The sequence below is a fragment of the Arachis ipaensis genome, chromosome B3 (genome assembly GCF_059453495.1).
Source record: "Arachis ipaensis isolate K30076 ecotype BB chromosome B3, ASM5945349v1, whole genome shotgun sequence".
Taxonomy (NCBI): Eukaryota; Viridiplantae; Streptophyta; class Magnoliopsida; order Fabales; family Fabaceae; genus Arachis; species Arachis ipaensis.
This window is the reverse complement of record NC_142438.1, coordinates 106,550,745-106,564,626: the sequence shown is the minus strand read 5'-3', so window position 1 is coordinate 106,564,626 and position 13,882 is coordinate 106,550,745. Positions and strand designations below refer to the sequence as shown.

Sequence of the window (13,882 nt, the reverse complement as noted above, 5' to 3'; positions counted from 1 at the left end):
CCATACTTCATCTCTTCTCATGAGCAATTGACCAAGGAATTGGCTATTGACCAAGATTTGAGAGATTGAATTGCAAGAAATTGTAATTCAATCACTTAAGATTGCCAAGGAGATCAATGAGTGCATTGATTGAGGAAGAGATGAAAATGAACTTGATCCGGAGAATTGCAACATCTCCTAAGCCCAATGAACTCCCCATCTCTGATCTTACCCATTCTCTTTAATTTCTGTCATTTACTTTTATGAGCAAATCTCCCATTCCCATTTACAATTCTGCAATTTATTTTCAGTCATTTACTTCCAGTCCTTTAATTCTAGCATTTACTTTTCTGTTATTTACATTCCCGCCATTTTAATTTCTGCAACTCTCAACCCAAATTCTGGATTCGCTCAACTAGAACATTCTTCTAATTAAAGTTGCTTGATCAATCAATCCCTCTGGGATTCGACCTCACTCTATTGTGAGTTTTTACTTGACGATAACTTCGGTACACTTGCCGAAGGGAGATTTGTTGAGAGACAAGTTTTCCGTGCATCAACAACGTAGAAGCTTCTTGATGTAAGTGTATCGGCGTTGGTTGCGCCGCTCATATCTATCAACCTTCCGGTGTAGATCTTCTATCCTTTGATGGATGGATCTTTGCGGTGGTGGTGATGATGAGGTGGAAGGAATAGTTGATTGAAGGGCTATGTCAAGGCTTGGGTTGTTCATGGGAAGATGTAAGTATTTTCTGCTTGGGACCACATCGCCCTTAGCCAGAATTATAGCCTTCGTATCCATGTCTTCCCAAGGAACACCCGCAGCAGCAACTAAATCGGATACCAATGCTGGAAATGGCAAATTGCCCCGGGAGTGGACTTGTCCCATTTCTTGCTTGACAAGAAGTGGAATGTTCACCAGTCTCTCCGTGAGAATACACCAAACAAGCAAAGCGAGATCCACTGTGAAGGACGACGTATGAGTGCTAGGTAGCACATAGTGGGATAGGATCTGGGCCTATGCTCTCACTTCTACAGTGAGGAAACATGTGTCAATGCACTTGGGCCTCATCCTGAATCGACCATGGGTCCAAAATGTCTCTGGTTCAGCAATGACTCGGAGGATCGAGTCCTAGTCAAATCCAAATTTTTCTCGCTGACATAAGACCTCTTGGTAGCAATCCATGTCACTTGGTACCGGTAAGACATTAAGCACTTGCTGAATAGCCTCTTCTGAAACTGATACTTGCTTCCGGCGCACGTATACACTTGACCTCCTGTGGTTTTCTCAGAAGAAACTCCCATCTCGCCGTTCAATGCGAGGTAAAATATAAGGAGCAACCTTATCCGGCAGAGCGAGTAGATGCTCAACATGATAGTTCCCCTCAACCATGGTGGGGAACTCAAGTTCACAGAAGCGGTTGGGGAACTTTGACGAATCCCTTGCTGGTTTGCTCTTCTCGTTTTCATCAATAGGAGCGGGTGCCTTCGCCTTCTTAGATTGGGGTTTGGCTCCTAATGAAGAGTGCGCCTTAGAGTTTGACCCTTGGGGTGCCCTCTTTGCGGCCGGTTTCCTTGAAGCTTTCTCCTTGCCTTTCTTGGTGGCCATCCTGAAAAAGGAAGGGAAAAAGGAAAGCATTAAACCCAAAGAATCATCTCAACAAGAACATGCAAGTGAAAGATAGTGCCCAAAAGAAATATTGCAACAAAGTAATCATAGAGACATGGGTCACAACACTTGGCATGGGATGCAAGAGAAAGTAAAGCATGCAATATGGCATGAGAAGAATAATCTCAAGCATCCATAACAAAGAGCAAGTCATATTTAATGAGTATCTAATTAGCAAGCAAAGTGGACTCAATGCATTTAGAAGACAACAAGTGAGTGAGGAGGAAGCACCAAATTGAAGATACATGATTAAAATAAACCAAAATGGCATTCGTGCATTTCCTCGAACACTTGTTGTGCAGTTATCAAGCAATGAGCAATTATGAGATACTTGATAAACCACTATTTCATGGTTTATCTTGTGCTCCATTGAGTGGTTTTTATCTACTCTTTACCCACTTATTCATACTATTTGCATGGTTTTACATTTGCCTTCCTAATTATGTGCTTTAATTGAAAACATGTTTCTTTGGACTTATATTTGCTAATATTAATCCTCTCTTATTTCCATTAGATGCCTTGATATGTGTGTTAAGCGTTTTCAGAGATTATAGGACAGGAATGGCTCAGAGGATGGAAAGGAAGCATGCAAAAGTGGAAGGAATACAATAAGTTGGAGAAATTGCTAAGCTGTCCAGCCTGACCTCTTTGCACTCAAACAGCTATAACTTTAGCTACAGATGTCCAAACGACGCGGTTCTAGTTGCATTGGAAAGATAACATCCGAGGCTTCGATTTGATATATAATATGCTATAGTTACTCTGACGCTAGATGACGCGACCGCGTGATCCATGCGGCCGCGTCGCAGTGACGGAAATTCAGCGTGGCAAAATTCGAAACCAGCAAATTCTGGACTGTTTTTGACCCAGTTTGCGGCCCAGAAAACACAGATTAGAGGCTATAAAGTGGGAGATTGCATCCATTCATAAGGAGGCTCTCATAATTCACAATTTTAGGAGTAGATGTAGTTTTTAGAGAGAGAAGTTCTCTCCTCTCTCTTAGGATTAGGATTTAGGATTTCTCTTAGTTTTAAGAGTAGCTCTCAATCCTAGGTTCTTTATTTTTATTATTTTCCCAATTTTATTTATGAATTTTTCTATGTTACAGATTACTCTTTGAATTAATGTTATTTGAGGTATTTCAGACTTATGATTGCTCTCTTTAATTTATTAATGCTCTGTGTTTATCCAAATTATTTTCATTCAAGTAGACTTTCTTCCCTTTTGGCTTTGGTTAGGTAATTGGTAACACTTGAGTTGTCAAACTCAGGAGTGGTTGAAATTGGCAGATTTTGCTTTAGCTAGGATTGCTCTAACACTAGTCTCTCCACAGGAGTTGACTAGGACTTGAGAATCAAGCTAATTAGTCCACTTGACTTAACTAAGTGGGATTAAAATCCAATTCTTATCACATCTGATAAGGATAACAAGGACAAAATTTCCGGTTCTCATACCTTGCCAATAGTTTATTTTACAGTTATTTATTTATTTTTATTGCTCGAAAATATACCTGTGCGCATTGCCCAAACTTCCAAAACCCCCAATTTACAATCTTCATAACCAATAATAAGAACATACTTTCCTGCAATTCCTTGAGAAGACGACCCGAGGTTTGAATACTCGGTTATCAATTTTAAAGGGGTTTGTTACTTGTGACAACCAAAACGTTTGTACGAAGGGATTTTTGTCGGTTTAGAGACTATATCTACAACGCCACTATTTTTATGACATTCTACACCACGCAAAAATCCTAACGTCAATACTCAACCAATTTGAATCCCAAAATGAAATATCAATCATCACACAACATCACTTACATGACAAAGACAATGAGAGACAACAAGAAGATCTATTAAAGCAAATTAAAACTCAAATTCATCATCCATGGAAGAACAAGAAAAAGAAAAAGTAAACAAATAAAAAGCGAGTAGTATAAGCATGCAACTAAAAGAGAAAATAAGTAAATAAACAAGAAAAATCTAACTAGAAGAAGAGATTATGCAAAGAAAGTAATAGATGGGATATGGAAGAAGTAGAACCTTGAGAAGTGTAAAAGAACAAGGCAGAATTTTCTTTTTTGAAGATGAGAAAGAGATAGAAGAGATGTAGGGCCACCAGAAGGGGTGGTGGTCATCGGTAAGTAGCCGGAGACGGTGGTGGTGGATTGTGGAAGAAGAAGAAGAAGAGGTGATGGAGTAGGAATAAGAAGGAAATAAGAAAGAAGGTGGGAGAGTGATAGAACAGTGCGCGCCAGCTTTAAAACTGGTTCTCGCGACCGGCGCGCGTGCGCACGGTGCGCTGGCTCGTCGGTAAAGGTGGAGCGAGAGGCGCGTACACGTCATCGGCGCGTATGCGTGAATACAGCTTTGCCCCTGGCACAGGATAGGCACAAAGTTGGCCTAAGTCTCGGGTAATTTGTACCAGAGTTGGCATGCAGCACAGGCGTGCGGACGCGCACAGTGCGTAGACGCGTGCCTGAGTCAATTGGCGACCGACACGGACACACGCAGTGGGCGGATGCGTCGGTGTGGGCACGGATTAGGCACAAGCATGGCACAACTCTCTGGTTTTTGTACCAGGGAGTCCATATAGCACCATCGGCGTGCGCGTGCATAGTGCGCTTGCGCGTTGATGGCCAAATTGCAAAGGGCGCGCAGGCGGCACGTACGCTGGCGCGTGGGTGCCTAGCACGAAATGGGGACAAAGTGGGCATGACTCTTGGGTTTTTGGCCCAAGAGTATGAATGTACCACCGGCGCTCACGCGTCGATGCTTTTTTTCCTTGCTTTTTTTTTTTAACATAGGGAAGGCTATTCTAACACATTTTTGGCAGGTGTTCAAGCTAGTAGTCAAGAGAACACTTCACAAATTCATGCACTATTCAAAACATAGCATTCTCTTTACTTCAACAATTTATCCATACCAAAATAATGAAATCTATCTAAATATCCTAGTTATCCAACAAGATTAACAAAACTAGAACTCCTATGCAATCAACAACATCAAGAAGTCACAAAATATACAAAAATCTAGAGCTAAAAGCAAGAAGGTATACACAAGGAAGATCTTACCGCGGTGGGGTGCCTCCCACCAAGCACTTTTCTTTAACGTCCTTAAGTTGGACGGTCCCTTGCTTAAGCTTCCTCTCCCTTTGGTGCATCCTCAAGTAGGAGCACTTCCACTTCTCTTGGTGACTTGTAGCCATGGTACTTCTTCACTCTATGTCCATTCACCTTGAAAGTTGTGTCACTTTGAGGGTCAAACTGTTCTACTACTCCATAGGGCTTTATCTCCTTCACCTTGAAGGGTCCTTCCCACCTAGAATGGAGCTTGCCAGGCATAAATCGCAACCTCGAGTTGTAGAGGAGAACCTCATCACCTTCTTGAAAATCCTTCTTTCCGGATGTGATGATCATGAAAGGCTTTAGTCTTCTCCTTGTATATCCGGGCATTCTCATATGCCTCCATCCTCAAGCACTCGAGCTCCTCTAGCTATAATTTCCTAGCCACACCCGCCTTGGTTGGATCCATGTTGCACTACTTTACCGCCCAATAAGCTTTATACTCAATTTCCACCGGAAGGTGGCATGCCTTACCATAGACGATCCAGAAGGGACTCATCCCTAACAGAGTCTTGTAGGCCGTTCTATACGCCCTTAGTGCATGTCCTAACCGGAAGCTCCAATCATTCCTTTGCGGATTGACCACTTTCTCCAAGATTCTATTGATCTCCCGGTTGGACACTTCCGCTTGTCCATTGGTTTGTGGATGATAAGCAATGGCAACCTTATGCAATACCCCATAGCGCTTGAGCAGTGCCTCTACTTTCCTGTTACAAAAGTGGGATCGTTGGTCGCTGATGATTGCTCGTGGCGACCCATAACGGCATACCATGTGATTTCTAATAAAAGAAATAACGGTATTGGTGTCGTCAAGGCGGGTAGGTATTGCTTCTACCCACTTTGACACGTAGTCAACCGCTAACAGAATATATAGATACCCACTTGAGTTGGGAAACGGTCCCATAAAGTCAATGCTCCATACATCAAATATCTCACAGAACAACATAGGTTGCTGATGTAACGACCCAACTCCCAGTATGCCATGGTCATACAAGAAGCTAAGTGTTACTAACTTATCCCTCTTAATTATTAACTATTATTTACTATATGAGCCTGTTCCTTGTTAGAGCAATGCCAATTTTACGGGTAACTTTTTTTTTTATATCGTATCGTTGCGGATAACAAGGTAAAATAAACAAGCATACATTGAGAGTAATAGAAAAGCGGCATAAAGAAACATAGAAACACAACTGATAATATACATCATGTACACTATAACAAAACATGCAGCGTTTACACAAGATCAAGTCAGTTTACATCCTCGTCATCCTACGTAGCTAATATATACACGACACTCCCAAGGCCTGGCCCATACAAAAAGCCACTAAACTGGCACCCAAGCTAGCCTAACCACTATATAGCTCCTAGCTCTCGGGTGTACTAACACAAGTGAGAGACTAACTAACAGATAATGTCAGACGAGAGTGTCATCAAAAGAATGCCCCTTCCGCAGTCAAGCTATATCTACACGTGGCCGTTCGGAGAATCGCCGTGAGGCTCGTCCATCTCCTCATCCTGCTCTATCTCTATCTCAGGATCCTCCTCTTCCTCATCATCCGCAGCTACAGCTATACCCTCAGATCCACCAGAAACACTACTGTCACTATGTACAAAACCATTCGCGAGCACAGGTCCGTTCGCGTGTATAGGAGCTACCCCACCGTCTGGTAGTGCCGGCTCATCAGGCTGTGGAAAGTCGGAGATCGGCTCAAGGGGAAAATCCCACTCTGGTGGTATCACAGGTACGTAGTCATCAGCTAACTTAGGCTCATCAGGAATTATAGGCTTAGGTACCGCCTCATTCAAAGGTTGAGCTGGTATAGGGTGCCCGGGATTATCAGGAAAAGGATGCCCAGGTGCGTCAGGATGTAACCAGGATAAGGGAAAGTCATAAGGAGCATCGGGGTCAAAATGCGGGCTAGACAGAGGATGTTGAAAAGCTCGATTAGGTAACGCATATCGTCTAATACGAGGCTCCAAACCCATAATGAAGTAGCTGTGATGTACCGGATCCTCGTAGACGTAAGGGTCCTCGAACGCATAGAAGATCACGCCCGTCTCCATCTGAGGGGGGAGGAAGGGAGAGAAGGGGTAAGAACTGGGGAGTTCTTAGTAGGGTCGGGGTTATTAGTTACGTTCATTTATTTGATTCCGATTAGCAGATAGATATTAGAATACAATAAAGTAGTAAACATTAGTTAAAATAGATAGGAAAACAGAAAACAGAACACAAACAGAAGAACACAAGGAAATAAAGCACAGACATAACACTCAAGCAGACAAACATAAAGAAATAGTTCACTCACAAGAAGGAAAGCAACAGAGAATGATGCGCAGACAAGAATGATGCATGTCTAGCCCTAGTACAGGCCATGAGCTCATGTGTCGGTTAGCACCTGCATTCCCGACAATTATCCGGTCACGAGTTCACGATTTCCCGGATACGATCTTCCGTTCAAATAAATGCGCATATAATTTTTAGCAGCTCTATTGAGACAGCCTCTGCTTTCTACTCGCAGGAAATATACTCTTGAGAACGGAAAATTGCTGTAGGTATCCAAGTTTCCCTACAGAAACTCTTGGGTTGCTTAAAGCAACAGATAATAAATATTATCTCTTAGGTTTCATTCAGCAACGAATAAGCAAACAATATCTCTTGGGTTGCCTCAAGCAACAATTAACCTTTCAATAAGCCTTCTGCTCTTAGTCTCTTTACCCTGCTCTGATTTCTCTGTTTTAATCTGTGTATTTAAAGCTTATGTAAATTTTGGTATGAATAGTTAGCATGTCCCAAGTATAGGTTCATTAAGTCTATACTGAAACAATTTAACTTTCCATATAATACCTAACCCTAGTCGAACCTCAAAGACTAACTATGTTGCCATAGTTTGTTTGCTAGTCTCTGTCTGTTTTGCTGTCATTAAAATCTTACAGACTTTTTCTTCGATTTTTATCTTTTCTTAAACTTTTATCTTTTATTTATCTTTGCCTCACTAATATGTTCTTACCACTTCCTAAGTGTTTTATGAAGGTAATTATGAGATTCTGCACTTAAAGTTGTTTTTCTAAAGCTTTTACAGAAAACTGCCTTTTTCGCATTATTTTATTATTTTTATTAAAATATTATTTTTAATTAAATATTATTATTTAATATTTTATTAATATTTATTATTTTATTAATATATTTTCGAAAATTAACTTTACTTTAACCTTTAACCTTTAAAATTCACTTTTTACCACCCGTAACTTTTAATATTTCTACTTTTACCACCCTAACTTTCAGAAATTACCAAATAACCCCTCAAACACCAAAATAATTACTTCCTTGCCCTTTTATGAATCAAAAAGGTGTTCTTCATTGTTCTTCACCACACTCAAAGTGTTCTTCGTGTTCTTCATAAATTCTTCAGATTCTTTCTCTATTTTTACCCGTTTTTCAGTCTTTTCAGCAACCGATTTTTACTATAATTCATAATAAATTAGCAGCCACTAAAACCCCATCTTTTCTACATCATTTCAACACAAATTGAACCTCAATTTAAGCTTAGGGTTTCATTTTTCCAGATGCCCAAGAACATGAACTTTAAAGCTTGAATTTCATCAAATTTCATCAAAATTTCACTAAATTTTCACCAAGAATCAATCATATATGCAACCAATTTTTAGCACAGACAAATTATACAACATTCACACATCTCAAACACAAATAATCAAGATTAATTTCGTGGCACTCTACCTGATTTTGCTGCCCCTAATTCAGTTAGATTTTCAGGTGGTCCTTAAGCACTTTTTCCTCCTAAATCACATCAAGAAAACACATATTTAAGCATGTTTCCTTGAAACTGAATCAAAAGAGAGATGGTGCAGCCAACTCACCTTGATCCCAGCCTTGATAAGTCATATAATCATGTAGAGAAAGAAGAGAGGATCAATTTGGTTGGATTGGAATTTTGATTTGAGTTTTAGTTAAGCAGAAATCAAGCTTTGAAGATTTGGAACTAAGAACTTTTCTCTCTTTTTCTCTCTACCTATTTTCGGCCACAAAGTGAAAATGAGCCATCCTTGGGGGTTTTGGGGGTGTAGGGTGAGTTGTGATTGGTTGGCTTGGAGTTGGATTAAAATAATATTAAAATATCTCAGATGTATTACTACTAAAACTAGGTGTATTGGAACACTTGTGAAAACATCTCTAAAAATTATTTTTTGAGCTACTAGCATAAATGACACTAGTAACATATTTATTATGAGAATAAAACATGTATAATGAGGCCTTAGCATTGCTAAAGTCATCAGAGAGTGCTGGTGCTAAGCTGCACCAGTAAATTGTGAACCCGGTTAAACCTGTTTTCTATTTTTAACTAAAACTGACCAGGTAACCTTATAATATTATTCAAGAAGCTTCTAATACTAATATAATGATAATATCATCCTATTATCTCTCTTCTCTCATAAATCGAGTCCGGTTTGTCAAACTGAGACTATTTACGAAAAATCGAATTAAAACTCCTAACCGATACGGTTCAAAAACTAGGTTCTTCGCAACTGCATCATCGAGCTTGCCTCGAGAAAGGTTCTAACTTAAAGATGACATAATGACAATGAGGATTGATATTCTTGATGATATATCAAAGGTTTTCCCCTTACTGATCTTCCGGAGAAATTCGTACTTTCAGAAAAGATCTCGCGTACTCGAAAATCGGGGTTGTTACATTCTACCCTCCTAACAGAAAATTTTGCCCTCGAAATTTCAGTTACCTGAGAATAAATGCGGGTAATTGGCTTTCATCTTATCTTCCAGTTCCCAAGTGTGCTCTTCTTCTCCTCTTTGTTCCCAAGCTACTTTGACTAAGCGAATAGTTTTGCCTCTTAGCTGCTTATCACCTCTTTCTACGATCTGAACTGGTGATGCTTGATATGTCAAATCGTTTCGTAACTGTACTGTCTCTGGTTGTAAAATGTGACTCTCATCGGGAATATATTTCTTAAGTTGCGAGACATGAAAAACATGATGAAGGTTTGACAGATATGGAGGAAGGGCTACTTGATAAGCTACTAGTCTGACTCTTTTAAGTATTTGAAAAGGTCCTATGTATCGAGGGTTAAGCTTTTTAGTCTTAAGGGCTCTACCTATTCCAGTAGTCGGGGTTACTTTAAGAAAGACATGGTCTCCCTCACTAAACTCTAAGGGTCTACGTCTATTATCGGCATAGCTCTTTTGACGGCTCTGTGCTGTCTGGATCTTCTAGCGAATCCCCTTTATCTTTTCAGTAGTTTCTTGCACTAAGTCTGGACCTAAGACACTAGCTTCTCCGTCGTCATTCCAACACAATGGTGTCTGACACCTTCTTCCGTAGAGAGCTTCATATGGTGCCATCCCGATACTTTGTTGGTAACTGTTGTTGTAGACGAACTCGACCAATGGCAAATACCTATCCCAACTGCCTTGGTTATCCATCACACAAGATCTTAGCATGTCTTCCAATGTCTGGATTGTCTGCTCTGATTGTCCGTCTGTCTGAGGATGGTATGCTGTACTCATATGCAATTCTGTTCCCAACGCTCTCTGGAAAGCTCCCCAGAATCTGGAAGTAAACCTCGGATCTCGATCTGAAACAATTGACGAAGGTATTCCGTGTAATCGTACAATTTCTTGAATATATATCCGTGCCAGCCTTTCTAATGTATAGTCAACTCGAATCGGAAGGAAGTGCGCTGACTTCGTCAACCTGTCCACAATTACCCAAATGGCATTGTGTCTAGTTGAGATCCTTGGCAATCCCGTGACAAAATCCATAGTGATCTGCTCTCATTTCCATTGTGGTATTTCTAAGGGTTGCAGGGTTCCTGACGGTTTCTGGTGTTCCACCTTCACCTTCTGGCAGGTTAAACATTTTGAGACATAATCAGCTACCTCTTTCTTCAAGCCCGGCCACCAGAACATTTGTTTCAAATTTTGATACATCTTTGTTACTCCAGGATGCATAGAGAATCTACTTTGATGGGCTTCTGCAAGAATCCTTTGCCGCAAATCTCCAGAGCTAGGCACACAAATTCTGTTCTTGTATCTCCAGAGACTGCTACGATCTAGTCTTACAACTTCTGGTTCCTCTACTTTCATCCGTCTCAGCAGCGTCATCATTTCTGAATCCTGTGCTTGTGCTTGCTGAATCCTAATCTTAAAATCTGGTGTTATATGCAATTGGGCCAAACGGACTCCACTTGACGTCTCAGTCATAGCCAACTTAAGGTCCTCAAATTCCACGAGTAACTTTTCTTCCTTTATCATCATCCAAGAGACATTCAAATTCTTCCTGCTCAAAGCGTCTGCCACCACATTCGCTTTTCCTGGGTGATAACTTAACTTAAAATCATAGTCCTTCAGGAACTCCATCCACCTTCACTGTCGCATATTTAGATCCTTCTGGTCAAAGATATACTTTAAACTTTTGTGGTCAGAGAAAACTTCTAGTTGAGCGCCATACAAATAGTGCCTCCAGATCTTCAGAGCAAACACTACTGCAGCCAACTCCAAGTCATGCGTCGGATAATTTCGTTCATGAGGTCTCAGCTGCCGGGAAGCATAAGCCACCACATTTTTGTCTTGCATCAGCACACATCCAAGTCCTTTATGAGAAGCGTCACAGTATACTTCAAAAGGTTTATGTGGGTTGGGTAGTACTAATACAGGTGCAGTTGTTAACTTTTCCTTAAGCATCTTGAAACTTCTATCACACTCAGCCGTCCAAACGAACGGAACTTCCTTTCGTGTAAGGCTAGTCAGAGGTAAGGCTATCTGAGAAAACCCTTTAATAAACCTCCTGTAATATCCAGCTAGTCCGAGAAAACTCTGAACTTCTGTAACGGTCGTAGGTGGTTCCCATTGCACTACTGCTTCAATTTTTGAAGGATCCACTGCAATTCCTCTCTGTGATATAACGTGTCCCAAAAATGCCACCTTCTCTGTCCAGAACTCGCACTTTGATAGTTTAGCATATAACTTCCGAGTCCTTAGTATCTGCAATACAGTTCTTAGATGCTCTTCATGCTCTCTTTCTGTCTTCGAATAGATGAGAATATCGTCTATGAAAACTACTATGAACTGATCAAGGTACGGACGAAAAATACGATTCATGTAATCCATGAAAATCGCAGGAGCATTAGTTAGTCCAAACGACATAACCGTATACTCATAGTAACCATATCGAGTTCTAAATGCAGTCTTCGGTATATCCGACTCTTTCACTCGAATCTGGTGATAGCCCGATCGCAAATCAATCTTCGAGAACACGGTTGCACCTTTCAACTGGTCCATTAAATCATCTATCCGTGGAAGTGGATACTTGTTCTTGATGGTGACTTTATTTAACTGCCAGTAATCCACGCAAAGTCGCATTCCACCATCCTTCTTCTTTACTAGCAATACTGGAGCTCCCCAAGGTGATGCACTGGGACGAATAAATTTCTTTCCAAGTAGCTCATCCAACTGCTTCTTCAACTCTGCAAGTTCCAATGGTGACATCCGGTACGGTGCTATGGAAATCGGTCCGGTTCCAGGTACTAGTTCAATGCTGAATTCTATCTCTCGCTGAGGAGGAAACTCAGGTATGTCGTCCGGGAAAACATCAGGAAATTCCTTCACCACTCGGATTCGTTCTAAGCTTAGTTCACTATCATTCGAGCTAGCCGCTAACAGAACGTACCCCTCACAATCACTCCCGTCTAATGTAACTCTTACAGAATTCAGATATAAAGTATGAGATAGAAATGGTTTAATATCTAAACTATCAGACGGAATAACAGCAGTTCTTTCATAGCAATCAAGGAAAACATGATACTTAGATAACCAATCTAACCCTAGAATAACTTCTAAACCACATAGAGGCAAACAGATTAGATCATGTATAAAAGTTCTGTTCCTAATAGTGAATGGTACTTGTAGGCACACTAAACTAGTCAAAGCATTTTGGGATGCAGGTGTATGGACAATTAGATCAAAGTTCAAGTCAGAGAAATCTAGTCCCAACTCACGAGCAACAGTTAAAGAAATAAAGGAATGCGATGCACCCGAGTCATACAGTACAGTTAGAAATCGATTCTTGACATAACACTGACCTTGGATCAGGGCGTCTGATTGCATAGCATCATTAGCAGTCATGGCAAACACTCGACCTTGTTGCTGGGTTCGCGCTGGATTCCGAGTAAACCTCTTTGGGCAATTCTTAGCCATATGTCCTGGTTCATTACAAATATAACACTTGGATGTCCCAAACAAGCAGGGTCTATTACCATGATCTTTCCCACACTGCCTACATGCAGTATTCACCTGTGCCTGTTGGGGTCGTTTACCATTATCCTGCCTTGGTCTACCTCCGTTTCCACCCGTAGGGTGAGTAGGGATGTTACCAGCCTGTGGGTTTCTTCGCTGTGGCACACCAGGTGTCTTGAAGTTTGTCCTTCGTGGTTGCCAATTATAATTATTGTAGTTCCTTGGTGGAAATTCTTGACGACTTGCTTTAGAGGCAATTACCTTAGCACATTCTTCCACTAACTTGCACTTATTAACCAGCTCAGCAAAATCTCGTATCTCCAATGGAACTACTGAACTCATCAGATCCTCACGAAGGCCCCCTTCGAACTTCAAACACTTCCATTCTTCAAAGTCAGCAGGATTCCCTTGACAGATCTTGGAGAAATGGCACAAGTCATCAAACTTACGGGCATATTCTGCAACAGTTGTGTTACCCTGTTTCAGCTGCATAAGTTCCATCTCCTTAGCATCACGAGCTGCCCTCGGAAAATACTTCTTATAAAATTCATCCTTAAAAATATTCCAAGGAATATTGCCTTCACCTTGTTGCAACAGTCGCTGCATCCCCTACCACCAATGCTCAGCTTCTCCTTCCAGCATATAAGTAGCAAACTCCACGTGCTGGCCTTCCGGAACATGCTGCGCTCGCAGTGATCGTTCGATAGCTCGAAACCAGTTGTCAACATCAGTCGCAACGAGTGTACCCTTGAACTTAGGCGGATTAACCTTCAGAAATGTCACAAGGGTCATAGGTCTTTCAGGATGCCCTAAGTTGTTCTCATTATTCCCATTATCTTCTCCGTAT

At 41.1% G+C, this 13,882-nt stretch overlaps 2 protein-coding genes across 2 annotated transcripts; both read right to left on the bottom strand.

The window, feature by feature from the left end:
• Positions 1-6,233: 6,233 nt before the first annotated feature.
• Positions 6,234-6,833, bottom strand: LOC148571937 (uncharacterized). Its single transcript, XM_088508310.1, has one exon. The coding sequence runs from the start codon at positions 6,831-6,833 to the stop codon at positions 6,234-6,236; it is 600 nt and encodes a 199-aa protein (XP_088364436.1).
• A 4,333-nt stretch (positions 6,834-11,166) lies between these two features.
• Positions 11,167-13,641, bottom strand: LOC148571936 (uncharacterized). The gene is made up of 3 exons (XM_088507344.1): positions 13,056-13,641; positions 11,455-11,729; positions 11,167-11,190 (listed from the first exon to the last, which is right to left on the bottom strand). The coding sequence occupies exons 1-3, from the start codon at positions 13,639-13,641 to the stop codon at positions 11,167-11,169; spliced, it is 885 nt and encodes a 294-aa protein (XP_088363470.1).
• Between the last annotated feature and the right edge of the window lie 241 nt (positions 13,642-13,882).

Coding starts and splice junctions, on each gene's coding strand:
- LOC148571937 (XM_088508310.1), bottom strand. CDS start 6,833: ATGGAGACGGGCGTGATCTTCTATGCGTTCGAGGACCCTTACGTCTAC.
- LOC148571936 (XM_088507344.1), bottom strand. CDS start 13,641: ATGCAGCGACTGTTGCAACAAGGTGAAGGCAATATTCCTTGGAATATT. Junction 11,730..13,055: donor GCAGTGTGGGAAAGATCATG/GTAATAGACCCT, acceptor AGTTCTGGACAG/AGAAGGTGGCATTTTTGGGA. Junction 11,191..11,454: donor AAAAGTTAACAACTGCACCT/GTATTAGTACTA, acceptor ATCTTTGACCAG/AAGGATCTAAATATGCGACA.